The sequence below is a fragment of the Argopecten irradians genome, chromosome 6, assembly GCF_041381155.1.
Source record: "Argopecten irradians isolate NY chromosome 6, Ai_NY, whole genome shotgun sequence".
NCBI classification, from domain to species: domain Eukaryota; kingdom Metazoa; phylum Mollusca; class Bivalvia; order Pectinida; family Pectinidae; genus Argopecten; species Argopecten irradians.
Window position 1 is genome coordinate 39416739 of NC_091139.1, and position 14956 is coordinate 39431694.

Below are 14956 nucleotides of genomic sequence, written 5' to 3' on the forward strand. Positions count from 1 at the left end.
TTTACTCACTCTTCAGTCCTAAATGTGGTCAGATAGAAGCTACAGACTAAACTAGAGTGGGATTCAGTTACATAATCCAATGAATCATTGATATTATTTCTCAACTACAGAAACATACAGACTTAATTAATATATCTAAACTTGTTCAACTTCCATCTAATGCTGGTAAGGATCCAAAGAAAAAATAAAACTTTTACACTAGGGGAAGGGAACAGTTATGACAGAAATGGTAATGAATACTTCATTCCATGTCCAAAGAAAAAGACTCAAATGTATTCAAGTAAGGTAATGTCAGTGACCCTGTTTAGTAAGTAGTTTGTTGAATGAGTTCTCTTTTTCTTGGACATGTTTTAATTTCACTTTCAAGTAATTAAAGCATAGCATATTGTGGGCATGATTCATGGCAGTCCAGAGTCATTCAAACATAATTTATATTTACGATTCGTGAGAAGGCGTCAGCATTATAAATTATACATTAAATTTATGTCCTTGAATGCTACAGACATTTGCGTATTTCAACGTCCTTACGACTAAACATTTTAGACGCGATATTTTTTAGTTTAAAGATTATTCTTAAAATCTAAAAATCTGAAATGATCAACCCGTTTCTATCAAATCGTTTAATACCTTTTAATTCAGACATCGATAAACATTTGTAAAACTTGAACCACTACGTTTTCTCGAATGGGATTTATAGATTCTCCACTGACATTTTGATAAATTGCATAATATCCAATACAAAGCTAACATCAGCTAACCGATTAGAAGGAGTATCTACAGTATTCAATCTCTGTCTGTAGTCATTGTAGGCTTCAGGTTTAGTCCTGTAATCTTATTATTTGTACAACGAAGATCGACACCCAACCCCAATTATCACCAATAAGATATGTTAAATTATGTATTTAATTACCTGTTCCAAATTATAGATTTGTTGGCGCCGTAATTCATTCCCCTGCAGTCCAAAGAAGGTTCATTTTAGACTGTGGACGTCTTTTAATGGTCTTGCCTGATCCCATCATACCGAATGCATCGGATAAGTTTGCTTAAGGATCTGCTCTGGTGAAAAGTCTTTTTTTTTCCTTATGGCCAACTTCTTTCTAAAGATTTTTGGAGTTCATACTTAAGTTGAAAATGGAATAAAAATATTGATGTGGTTTTGAGTTAATGCGAATCAAATGTAGCTATCTAGCTATCTGACGCAAATTGTTAATTTCAATGTTTTGACCATACAAAGATCAAACTAAAGCAATGTTTTCCAAATGGGTTGTATGATAAGCATGCATATTCGCAATACTGACAATATCAGTGTTTTCTTTCAAGTTTACGAATACAATAATATTGCACAATCAACCCATTTGTCTGTTCAGAATAGCAGTACATGTTATCCCTACCCCCTAAATTTTTAAGATGAAAATACCTAGTAGATTTCAATTTCTGACTAATTCAACGCTTGACAAAAATTTAGAACTTTTGCTGAATTTTTGCAGTCCAAAAGCAAAAAAAAAGTTTTTTCTTAAACTAGCCTAAGAAGAGGATGTAGTTTTGCTTGACTTTTTTGTCCCGCTACAAATTTTATTATTTTTCAGGATTTCTTGCTAAAAATCAGATTATTTGAACTAAAATGTAAAACAAAATACAATAGGTCATGATTTCACGCTTAATAGTTTCGTCGCAGTGAACCTTGACATGATTTACAGCAAAATTTAACTTAATATAGCTAAAATGTCACCAAAAAGACAATTTAAGTGGAAATATTGACGTCACGGTCATGTCAAAAATATCGTATGACACATGTGTATTAACACTATTATGACGTCACATATAAATTTGACGTCGCATAACTGTTTCAGTAGACAGATTTTTTGCTTATATTTCTATTAATGAAAGTTATGTGATAAATAGAGTCTTACATTCGAGACTATGTGATATGAAATTTATCAAACTCGTTAAATAAAGGCTCGCGGCATATTAAATTATTGAATTCGTTTGATAAATTCCATATCACATAGTCACTCATGTAAGATCCTCTATCTCTACAAAGTGTAAGAAATGCACTTTTTCAAAATGGTCACCAAAGTAGTCATTTCTTAAAATTCGTGTATACAATTTCTACAAACAATTGAAGTCTTCTTTTAAAACTTTCTATAAGGCCAGTCAATGAATAGTGATAGATGAACAGACATTCACATACTATAATTCTGTCTATACTAGTATTTTTAGTTAAATAATAGCACAGATTTGATTATCTGAACACACGGGAAACTTTTCAAATATTAAAAGTACATAACATATACCTCAGGTAAAGGTTTGAAGGGTTTGAAAATATTTTTACAGGTTTGAGTGGTAGTCACATATTGAAAATACTTAAAAGACATGTGTAATGCATATGTATGGGTTATCGAAATGTTACTACCTATGTAAAACAAAAAGAACAACAGAAAACAAAACATATTTATTTTGACTAAAATAAATACATAGCAATATAATATATAATACAGCATTTTTATCAATTAGCACTTAATTTATGGAATAAGATCTACAATGTTTGGCACTGAACAGTAATTATATTACTAGCCTAATGATGACGTCACGTCATTCTGCGTAAACCGCGAACACCATCCCTATGACGTAGTACCCAGCCTTATTCACTGTCACAGACACGTGATTGTCATATCGCTGATCCCAGAGACACCTAGATGACACTAGCATACTGGCGTCGCGCTCCCCTCTCTCTCCAATCAGAACGGAGCTGACTATCTTATATCTCGGTAAATTCATCTCCTTTTTAACCTTTTCCTTTATCATGTCACTGGCCAATACACAAAGTTTACTCATAGACGCTGGATCGTATGTCTTCATCGTCATCTGGGATTGGATGACATCAGAAATAATCTTTTTAACTGGGTTCTCGTAAAACATAAAGTCAGGGTGCAGTTTGTATGTGTTTTCTAGTTTGACCCCTACTGTAGGTTGGATATCGTCAGACGTGGCGACACTACGCTTATCGGCGTTGTGAGCACTCTTTCCAGACACAATAGAATGAGCTGTGTCGCGATGAACCAGAGTTCCCGCCCTTGGACGTATTGGATGTGATGACGTCGTTGGGCTGCCTTTTTCACCATGGTGATGACCTTTGCCGTGACCTCCGTCGTGACCTGGTTTATGATGGCTGTCCTTTCTATTTCTGTGGTGTACAGACGGGCTTCCTTCATGTCCTTTACTATGCTCGTCCTTCTGGTGGCCATCTTGACCTCTCTTGGCATGTTCACCATGACCGCCCTTTTCTTTCTCCTTCATTGTCTGTAGTCTATCAGCGTGTTAACTGAAAATGAATGAAAATATCTGTAAAAGTGGTATTTGCTATAGTTGCTCAGATGTATTGAATATGAAGCCAGTATGTCCATTGTGATAAATGGCTAATGCTTCAGTGACGTAGCATTCTTTAAGACCCTATCTAATGATACCTATAATGATAAATATACGATACTAACACAACTGTCTTCCAGAGTAATTCAAGCACGGAAAGCCATGTTAATGACCTCTCATATTTGTTCATTAATACCCCTCTATATTATCTTCATATTGTATATATGTACCATGTTCAACATTACTGCTTTCTACCCCATCCACTCATATTTACTCCCATAAAATAGAAGAAATAAAGAAAACCAATGCAAAAAGTAAGTTATACTATGTTGTCGTCAAGAAAGCTGCTCAAGTCGGGTTACTCTTCCGGAGCGCATGATTCGAGTCTGGCATATATAGAAATTGTTTAAATGTCTTATGTGTTTAAGCTATCAGCAGAATCAGAATTCCTCAGAAATATTACCAAATATTTTATGGTTACTGTACGAACTCCTACTCAACTTATCATCAAATCTAAGCATTATTGAGTTATATACTTGTGTCACTTGTAGTGTTATTACTATTCAACATACTAAAACAACAATATTAACGTATTCTCAAGCCTTTCTTTGTCATTCAAAATGAATTAAATTACATTATTTAATAGTATTTGATTTTTATCTTCAGTGGAAAGTACATGTATAGGTCATTAACTTCCCATATTACCTGAAAATATTGAGAAAATAACATAAGCTAATTGAAGGAAATAACGAGCACTAGAGAAAATTTATGTTAAAATGAGTTTCAAGTTCATTCAGTGGCAGTGTTTTTGTTGATCTACCTTCGTCAGGTAAAAATGATAACATTGATTAGATTTCTTTTCAAGCCACGTCTCAGTAGCTCACCTGTGGAATGTGTAAACACACTCTGTGTATTCCACATGTATCGTAGATTACGCATTGATTTCCTCATGACTATCCGTCGTTTGGAGTCAAAGCTAGAACAGCCAGCCCTAATCATAGTTACCGAACCAAGGTTTGGAAATGTCAACAGTTGCCTTATACAGGCCCCAAGGGGATTATCATTTATAAAGATACTGCAAATTAACTAAATCAGTATTGACATCGTAAGGGTTTTGAAATGTTTGTTTTTATCCCTTGTCAAGTTCAGGTAAATGATCAATGGACGCGTCCGTCAGTATTTCTTCTAGTTTACCTGGTCGTGGTAACAAACTTTCTTGGTCCTCGAAATGTAAAATGTATCGATGGAAATGGAGCTTATGAACAATCGACAATAACATCATAGTTAAAACTATTAAGTAGTGATGCATTATCGGTGTGACTACGTATTGGAAGAACCAAGTTTAATATGACATACCACATGGATTTGTACGTGTAGTCATCTAGATTGAACCGTGCTTACTGTATATGCTGCTTAATCCGCGGCAAATATCGCGGAGAACTTTGTCGATTTAGACATTACCTTAGTACGAGATATAAAGGTGAAATTCACTTACCTGATGATATCAACCAATTATGTTTCACGTTGATTTCACGTAAAATTTATGCGAAATGAGTTTTTCATATGAAATATTATAAGTGAAATTCTTTCAAATATGAATACAGATTGTTACAAACCATCCCCACACGGAAAATTCATATAATTCGAATGATATCTTTGAAATAAAAGCAAACACCTCGCTTATGAAAACACATTATTCTTCCCAAATGTTCATAGTTTTACTACTGCCGTTATACATTTAATCATTATTTGTTTGATTAATTTACTGATCAAATATTCATAGTAATCGTGAAAATATCGTTCACACCAGAGCAATCTGTTTGAAATACCGATCCTTATTATTACTACGATTGATACGAGGATCTGACAACATCCCATTAGGGGTCACGTTCTGGTGACCTTTGGAAATTACCTATCAAATTGCTACCGCAAGAATCGAAAAAACTAAAGAAAGGAAGATAAAACAAACTATATAAAAACCGCAAACAAACAACAAAGGGGGGGGGGAAATGATGTCCATATCCTGATAGGAAATAGATTTTTGTGTTTGACTGAACTTGTTGTATTTCTCTACCTTAAAGTTCTTTATGAAAGAAAGGAGTTTTTTCTGTGATGTGTATTTACTGTCAGTCCAAAAATGTCAAACCAGAAAGAAAAAAAAAAAGATGAAATCTTACGTGTGTTTACTGTCAGGTTATCTCGTAGTTTAAAAGGCCAACAAACGTAATTAATATCATAACTAAATAATGCTAACACAAGTGTGACGTCATAAGGGGGAGGAACTTTAAAGAGTAACCAAAGCTTCAATAAAATGTCGAACTGAATATACAGTAAATGTTGAATGGGGGTATCTTGTGGCATGAAAGGATAATTCAGGGCTATAAGTAGTAATCATAGTGTAGGTACGAGTCAGAGTCTAAATAAACGAGCGTTTATTCTCATACTTCGAACGTCCGACTACAAAAAATATAATGGAAGAACGATGTTAGGAGACAAATACATAAAAAGGCCCTTTTTGATGAAGCGCTTCTATTTGAGTAGGATATCACAACGCAAATTGTTTCACAAAGGAAATCATTCTTTTTAACTTCTCTGATCAAAATGATTCGTTTTAGTTGTCTGATAAAAATCGTTATTTAACTTTTCAGATCAATTTACATGTTTAGTGTATCCTCGTTTTTACTTGATATATCAAAGTTATTATTTTCAATTTGTCTGAACATACCCACTTTGTTCTTATGTTACTGTATTGAATAGATATTCTATTCAAATAGACAATGGGAAGTTTACAGAAAGGATAAGGAATCATCGGGTACATTTATCTGTTGGGGTACGGGGAGGGTAATATAAAGTATTTAATTTTAATAAATCTGTAATAAACACCTCCTGCTAAATGTGTATTCCATTAATGAAGTAATTTCTGAAATTTCGGTATCTCACCAACATAACAGCTCAATTACTTGTTTAATGCTGTAAGGCTATGAGCCATGTATAAGTGGTATAGATAATTTACAATGATACACAATAATGTATGTAATGAAGGTTTGGTATTCTACAGCAGAGAGGGTACGAAAGCTACTTATCATATTAGATATTTAAATTATTCTCCACCTTAAGTGTGAAGAGCGATTCACGATCACCACTGAAGATCTCGCACACCAATGTTGGTTCAGTTATTTAAATATTGAAAATGGATAATCGTTTAGATAGAATAACAAACTTTAAAAACACTGTTTTGTAATGCTATATAAGGAGATATAGATACATTGCATACACAGTTCTGTCCCATGGTCAAGATGTAGAAGGGTCTTTACTTGGCTTCATTCTGTTATTTAAACGTGTCCGTCTCTTTACCTCCTTGAACTATAGAAGAGTATAAAGAAAAATGTAATAAAATGGTTGTCATAATTCATGCTTGATGTTCCGGATTCATGGGGATTTAGATACTGTAATCGATGGCAATATCTTTGGAAGTATGTTTCAGTGATATGGCACTATGAATTCCTCGATAATCAGGGAAAACAGAAAGTTACATAGATATACTCGATATACCATGTAGATTATACATATAGGAGGGTGTTGTTCTGAATAATGATGGCTCTTTACCTGATGTTTAACATGTTTAAAAGATGAAAGAATCCTATAGTCGATTATGAAAGTTTTCAATCCATTACTCACTGAAAACAGGAGCTAATTGAGGGAAAGCTTGTCAACGGAACAGCGGGAGATAACAAGCACTTCTCCATATGTTCTCACCTGTCTTAGTGATCACCTCTGGATAAATGACCACCTATGTAATTACTTTATTTATTTACAGTTTTTACAGGTTCAGATTTGATCAGTGTATAAACTATAACGATCACTTGGCAGTAAAGAACATGTTTGTCCCTTATATGGTAGTAGCTATTGACCAGTTTGTAAATTCCAAAGAAAATAAAGTTTTTGAAGTAAACGCCATCATCAAGGAAGTCGAGATTAATCGTTTATTTGAAAATAAATAAATAGCTACAACATACGTGATTAATCTTGGATCTGGAGTCGATATGTGATTGGTTGGAGTGTGTTTAGGTAGAACTGTATGAGATTAACGATTGATATCATGTTATGGTAAGCACGTACTTCCCCTCCTCAGCAGGCACTGTTGTTCTCTATATTGACAGTCCTGCTACCCAAGTACCGGTATATTATATCAAGTGGCCTGTTTTGATAAAGCTCTCCTCGAGTAGAGTTCTCATAGAAATCTTAAGAGTTGTTACTAGTAGTAACATGTATTACAGGTAAATATCTCATAACAATATTACATTATTCTGTATTTTAAACAAAATATATAAAGTTGTGATAAATCTGATAGTAATAAAATTACTAAAATACATCAATGAATCTTCAATGTGAGTGGATATAATTTAAAATGTACATTGCATCCTTTATAATGCTAACTGTTGTACAGAGTTACAATGGTTTCATTTGTATCATCAATGATATATAGACTTACCTTAATCAGTGTATAAATTGTAGAGCTCTCTATCCAAGCGTTAGTCCTGTCCTGTTACATACAGCTACCGATCTATAGTCGGGACAAGAGGTACGATCGTCTGCTATCGTGCTACCTGCTTCTGAACCAATTAATCAGAGTAAGTTGATTAACATGTAACACCTGTCGACCCTGCCGGTGAGTAACAGCACAGACTTTATCGGAGGGCCCCCCTACAGCATAGCGACCTAAACCAGCCCACTGTCGTCCTATCGATTGGGCTAATACCCATTTATCAATACCAGCGAGACCAAGTCATGACAAAAACTAACATTACCCATTAACTGCATGCATAGTAAATGAACAAGATAAATTGGTTAAATTATGTAATGTTATTCAAAAATAAAATTAAAAAAAACCATGAAAATTTAATCAAAATCTTGAAACACTTTGGCGTCGATGTGTAGTTTTTATGTTTAAATTCAGTATAGTGATATTCCGTCAGTCAAACATATCCTCGCTTATCTCTAAAGAAATCCCACATAAAACCTGTCCGAGATAAAGAGAAATATTAACAAATAGTGGAAGTATATGGTCTACTTACGTGCGCCAGCGTAAAAAAGTTATTACTGTTAGGCTGAGTGATAATATTGTATATAAATCTAATTTCAAAGGTGTCACCTGTAGCACGGCGGAAAGTCGTTTTTATTTAACAGTACAAATTTATGACATAGAAATATCTTTCGTTATTGGCATTTAAAAAACTGCATCAGGCACTTGATTAATTTTGAAATAATTTGATAAGATCAATATTCTTCAGAAACAGGGCTGTGTTATTCATTGAGTGAAGAAAAAAACATTGACAGAATTAAGACATTAACCTTTCAGTAAAAACAAATTAAAGACAAAACAAAGATTAAAGAGACTCTTGACATAATAAATAACAATAAGAGCAAGTGTAGATAAAGGTAGATATATACGAAGTCTCGTTAAAGGATCAGGCGCTATGAAAGAAGAACTTGCAAGCACTATTAATTCCATCGATGGCCTCCGCCGAGCAGATCAAATCCTAGTCAAGATACATTGCGATAAAAAACATTTACAAGTCGGATCTAAAGAGGAAAACACGCAGAAAAAGAACAGGATATTTCCTTTAGTCCCATACTAATGTGCCAACATGAACTCAAAGTGCAAAAAATTAACTAGAGAGAAAATTAACAGGAACAAGTATTTTCCGATGTCAATCATGTAGTCCCTCATTAACTTGTCACCAAATTAACAATTCATATTTTCGGAAATGATTGAAACCTACTAGTGAATCATTTACGAAAAAAACCTGAATTAACTCTAAAAATATTTCAAGAAATAAAAGATATGATGTATTAGAGAGACAATAGAAACAAATAAAGCTACCTGGTAATGTTATCATATACATAAGTATTTCAGTATCACATAAGTATGTAAGTATGACATAAATATAACATAAGTATGACATAACTATAACATAAGTATGACATAAGTATAACATAAGTATATAACATAAGTATGACATCAGTATGGCATAAGTATGTCAGTATGATATAACTAATACTTAAGCATTGATGTCACTATTTTTTAATTTTATCGGGGTATGAAAAAAATTTTGTTTGCAAACTGTGTGAATCCGCGTAGCGGATTCTCACAAAAGTTTGCAAACAATTTTTTTGTCATGTGAATAAAATGAAGTATATTTAAATGTAACGTTATAGTGGTTTTTCAAGGGATTCTTTTTTCCGAATCAATACGCAACGTCAAAGTCTCTATTGTGACGTCACGAAAACGTCGGGGTTTCGCACCATTCTCGGATTTTTTTTTTCATAGCGGTATGCAAAAAAATATTGGCCAATCAGAAAGCCAGATTTGGTATGAAAACAAAGAAAAATTAATTATATAAGTATGACATAACTATAACATAAGTATGACATAAGTTTGTAAGTATTACATAACTATAACGTAAGTATGACAAACTATAACATAAGTATGACATAACTATAACATAAGTATGACAAACTATAACATAAGTATGACATAACTATAACATAAGTATGACATCAGTATGGCATAAGTATGTAAGTATGACATAACTAAAACATAAGTATGACATCAGTATGGCATAAGTATGTAAGTATGACATAACTAAAACATAAGTATGTAAGTATTACATAACTATAACGTAAGTATTACATAACTTTAACAGAAGTATGACCTAACTATAACATAACTCTAACATAAGTATGACGTAACTATAACATAACTATAACATAAATATGACGTAACTATAACAGAACTATAAAATAAGTATGACGTAACTATAACATAACTATAACATAAGTATGACAACTATAACAGAAGTATGACAAAGCCAGTCTTCACAAACGCCTACCCAGTCTTCATAAGAGAGAGGCATCACAGATAGTAGGGTGATAAGGTATCGTCAAAACAGGACCACGATGTGGACATAAGGGGGAGGCATCACAGATAGTAGGGTGGATAAGGTATCGTCAAAACAGGACCACGATGTGGACATAAGGGGGAGACATCACAGATAGTAGGGTGGATAAGGTATCGTCAAAACAGGACCACGATGTGGACATAAGGGGGAGACATCACAGATAGTAGGGTGGATAAGGTATCGTCAAAACAGGACCACGATGTGGACATAAGGGGGAGGCATCACTGATAGTAGGGTGGATAAGGTATCGTCAAAACAGGACCATGATGTGGACATAAGGGGGAGACATCACAGATAGTAGGGTGGATAAGGTATCGTCAAAACAGGACCACGATGTGGACATAAGGGGGAGACATCACAGATAGTAGGGTGGATAAGGTATCGTCAAAACAGGACCAGATGTGGAATGTGGACATATAGGGGGAGACAGACAGATTAATAGTAGTGTGTGGATAAGGTATCGTCAAAACAGGACCAGATGTGGACATAAGGGGGAGACATCACAGATAGTAGGGTGGATAAGGTATCGTCAAAACAGGACCACGATGTGGACATAAGGGGGAGACATCACAGATATAGTAGGGTGGATAAGGTATCGTCAAAACAGGACCATGATGTGGACATAAGGGGGAGACATCACAGATAGTAGGGTGGATAAGGTCGTCAAAACAGGACCACGATGTGGACATAAGGGGGAGACATCACAGATAGTAGGGTGGATAAGGTATCGTCAAAACAGGACCACGATGTGGACATAAGGGGGAGACATCACAGATAGTAGGGTGGATAAGGTATCGTCAAAACAGGACCACGATGTGGACATAAGGGGGGGACATCACAGATAGTAGGGTGGATAAGGTATCGTCAAAACAGGACCATGATGTGGACATAAGGGGGAGACATCACAGATAGTAGGGTGGATAAGGTATCGTCAAAACAGGACCACGATGTGGACATAAGGGGGGACATCACAGATAGTAGGGTGGATAAGGTATCGTCAAAACAGGACCATGATGTGGACATAAGGGGGAGACATCACAGATAGTAGGGTGGATAAGGTATCGTCAAAAACAGGACCACGATGTGGACATAAGGGGGAGACATCATAGATAGTAGGGTGGATAAGGTATCGTCAAAACAGGACGATAATGTGGACATAAGGGGGAGACATCACAGATAGTAGGGTGGATAAGGTATCGTCAAAACAGGACCACGATGTGGACATAAGGGGGAGACATCACAGATAGTAGGGTGGATAAGGTATCGTCAAAACAGGACCATGATGTGGACATAAGGGGGAGACATCACAGATAGTAGGGTGGATAAGGTATCGTCAAAACAGGACCACGATGTGGACATAAGGGGGAGGACATCACTGATAGTAGGGTGGATAAGGTATCGTCAAAACAGGACCATGATGTGGACATAAGGGGGAGACATCACAGATAGTAGGGTGGATAAGGTATCGTCAAAACAGGACCACGATGTGGACATAAGGGGGAGGCATCACAGATAGTAGGGTGGATAAGGTATCGTCAAAACAGGACCACGATGTGGACATAAGGGGGAGAGACATCACAGATAGTAGGGTGGATAAGGTATCGTCAAAACAGGACCACGATGTGGACATAAGGGGGAGACATCACAGATAGTAGGGTGGATAAGGTATCGTCAAAACAGGACCATGATGTGGACATAAGGGGGAGGCATCACTGATAGTAGGGTGGATAAGGTATCGTCAAAACAGGACCATGATGTGGACATAAGGGGGAGACATCACAGATAGTAGGGTGGATAAGGTATCGTCAAAACAGGACCACGATGTGGACATAAGGGGGAGACATCACAGATAGTAGGGTGGATAAGGTATCGTCAAAACAGGACCACGATGTGGACATAAGGGGGAGACATCACAGATAGTAGGGTGGATAAGGTATCGTCAAAACAGGACCACGATGTGGACATAAGGGGGAGGCATCACTGATAGTAGGGTGGATAAGGTATCGTCAAAACAGGACCATGATGTGGACATAAGGGGGAGACATCACAGATAGTAGGGTGGATAAGGTATCGTCAAAACAGGACCACGATGTGGACATAAGGGGGAGACATCACAGATAGTAGGGTGGATAAGGTATCGTCAAAACAGGACCACGATGTGGACATAAGGGGGAGACATCACAGATAGTAGGGTGGATAAGGTATCGTCAAAAACAGGACCACGATGTGGACATAAGGGGGAGACATCACAGATAGTAGGGTGGATAAGGTATCGTCAAAACAGGACCACGATGTGGACATAAGGGGGAGACATCACAGATAGTAGGGTGGATAAGGTATCGTCAAAACAGGACCACGATGTGGACATAAGGGGGAGACATCACAGATAGTAGGGTGGATAAGGTATCGTCAAAACAGGACCATGATGTGGACATAAGGGGGAGACATCACAGATAGTAGGGTGGATAAGGTATCGTCAAAACAGGACCACGATGTGGACATAAGGGGGAGACATCACAGATAGTAGGGTGGATAAGGTATCGTCAAAACAGGACCACGATGTGGACATAAGGGGGAGACATCACAGATAGTAGGGTGGATAAGGTATCGTCAAAACAGGACCACGATGTGGACATAAGGGGGAGACATCACAGATAGTAGGGGTGGATAAGGTCGTCAAAACAGGACCACGATGTGGACATAAGGGGGAGGCATCACTGATAGTAGGGTGGATAAGGTATCGTCAAAACAGGACCATGATGTGGACATAAGAGAGAGGCATCACTGATAGTAGGGTGGATAAGGTATCGTCAAAACAGGACCATGATGTGGACATAAGGGGGAGACATCACAGATAGTAGGGTGGATAAGGTATCGTCAAAACAGGACCATGATGTGGACATAAGGGAGAGGCATCACTGATAGTAGGGTGGATAAGGTATCGTCAAAACAGGACCACGATGTGGACATAAGGGGGAGGCATCACTGATAGTAGGGTGGATAAGGTATCGTCAAAACAGGACCACGATGTGGACATAAGGGGGAGGCATCACTGATAGTAGGGTGGATAAGGTATCGTCAAAACAGGACCACGATGTGGACATAAGGGGGAGACATCACAGATAGTAGGGTGGATAAGGTATCGTCAAAACAGGACCATGATGTGGACATAAGGGGGAGGCATCACAGATAGTAGGGTGGATAAGGTATCGTCAAAACAGGACCACGATGTGGACATAAGGGGGAGACATCACAGATAGTAGGGTGGATAAGGTATCGTCAAAACAGGACCACGATGTGGACATAAGGGGGAGACATCACAGATAGTAGGGTGGATAAGGTATCGTCAAAACAGGACCATGATGTGGACATAAGGGGGAGGCATCACTGATAGTAGGGTGGATAAGGTATCGTCAAAACAGGACCATGATGTGGACATAAGGGGGAGACATCACAGATAGTAGGGTGGATAAGGTATCGTCAAAACAGGACCACGATGTGGACATAAGGGGGAGACATCACAGATAGTAGGGTGGATAAGGTATCGTCAAAACAGGACCATGATGTGGACATAAGGGGGAGGCATCACTGATAGTAGGGTGGATAAGGTATCGTCAAAACAGGACCATGATGTGGACATAAGGGGGAGACATCACAGATAGTAGGGTGGATAAGGTATCGTCAAAACAGGACCACGATGTGGACATAAGGGGGAGGCATCACAGATAGTAGGGTGGATAAGGTATCGTCAAAACAGGACCATGATCGATGTGGACATAAGGGGGAGACATCACAGATAGTAGGGTGGATAAGGTATCGTCAAAACAGGACCACGATGTGGACATAAGGGGGAGACATCACAGATAGTAGGGTGGATAAGGTATCGTCAAAACAGGACCACGATGTGGACATAAGGGGGAGACATCACAGATAGTAGGGTGGATAAGGTATCGTCAAAACAGGACCATGATGTGGACATAAGGGGGAGACATCACAGATAGTAGGGTGGATAAGGTATCGTCAAAACAGGACCACGATGTGGACATAAGGGGGAGACATCACAGATAGTAGGGTGGATAAGGTATCGTCAAAACAGGACCACGATGTGGACATAAGGGGGAGACATCACAGATAGTATAGGGTGGATAAGGTATCGTCAAAACAGGACCACGATGTGGACATAAGGGGGAGACATCACAGATAGTAGGGTGGATAAGGTATCGTCAAAACAGGACCACGATGTGGACATAAGGGGGAGGCATCACAGATAGTAGGGTGGATAAGGTATCGTCAAAACAGGACCATGATGTGGACATAAGGGGGAGACATCACAGATAGTAGGGTGGATAAGGTATCGTCAAAACAGGACCACGATGTGGACATAAGGGGGAGGCATCACTGATAGTAGGGTGGATAAGGTATCGTCAAAACAGGACCATGATGTGGACATAAGGAGAGAGACATCACAGATAGTAGGGTGGATAAGGTATCGTCAAAACAGGACGATAATGTGGACATAAGGGAGAGACATCACAGATAGTAGGGTGGATAAGGTATCGTCAAAACAGGACCACGATGTGGACATAAGGGGGAGACATCACAGATAGTAGGGTGGATAAGGTATCGTC

The 14956-nt window shown here is 37.7% G+C and overlaps 1 protein-coding gene across 2 annotated transcripts; it reads right to left on the bottom strand.

The window, feature by feature from the left end:
* Positions 1 to 2437: 2437 nt before the first annotated feature.
* On the bottom strand, positions 2438 to 8123 carry LOC138325847 (dynein light chain Tctex-type 5-like). 2 transcript variants are annotated; one of them, XM_069271798.1, is made up of 2 exons: positions 7859 to 8123; positions 2438 to 3322 (listed from the first exon to the last, which is right to left on the bottom strand). In XM_069271798.1, the coding sequence occupies exon 2, from the start codon at positions 3295 to 3297 to the stop codon at positions 2593 to 2595; it is 705 nt and encodes a 234-aa protein (XP_069127899.1). In that variant the 5' UTR covers positions 3298 to 3322; positions 7859 to 8123; the 3' UTR covers positions 2438 to 2592. The 2 variants fall into 2 exon arrangements, with proteins under 2 accessions (XP_069127899.1, XP_069127900.1); XM_069271799.1 differs by lacking the exon at positions 7859 to 8123 and adding an exon at positions 6641 to 6703.
* Positions 8124 to 14956: the final 6833 nt, after the last annotated feature.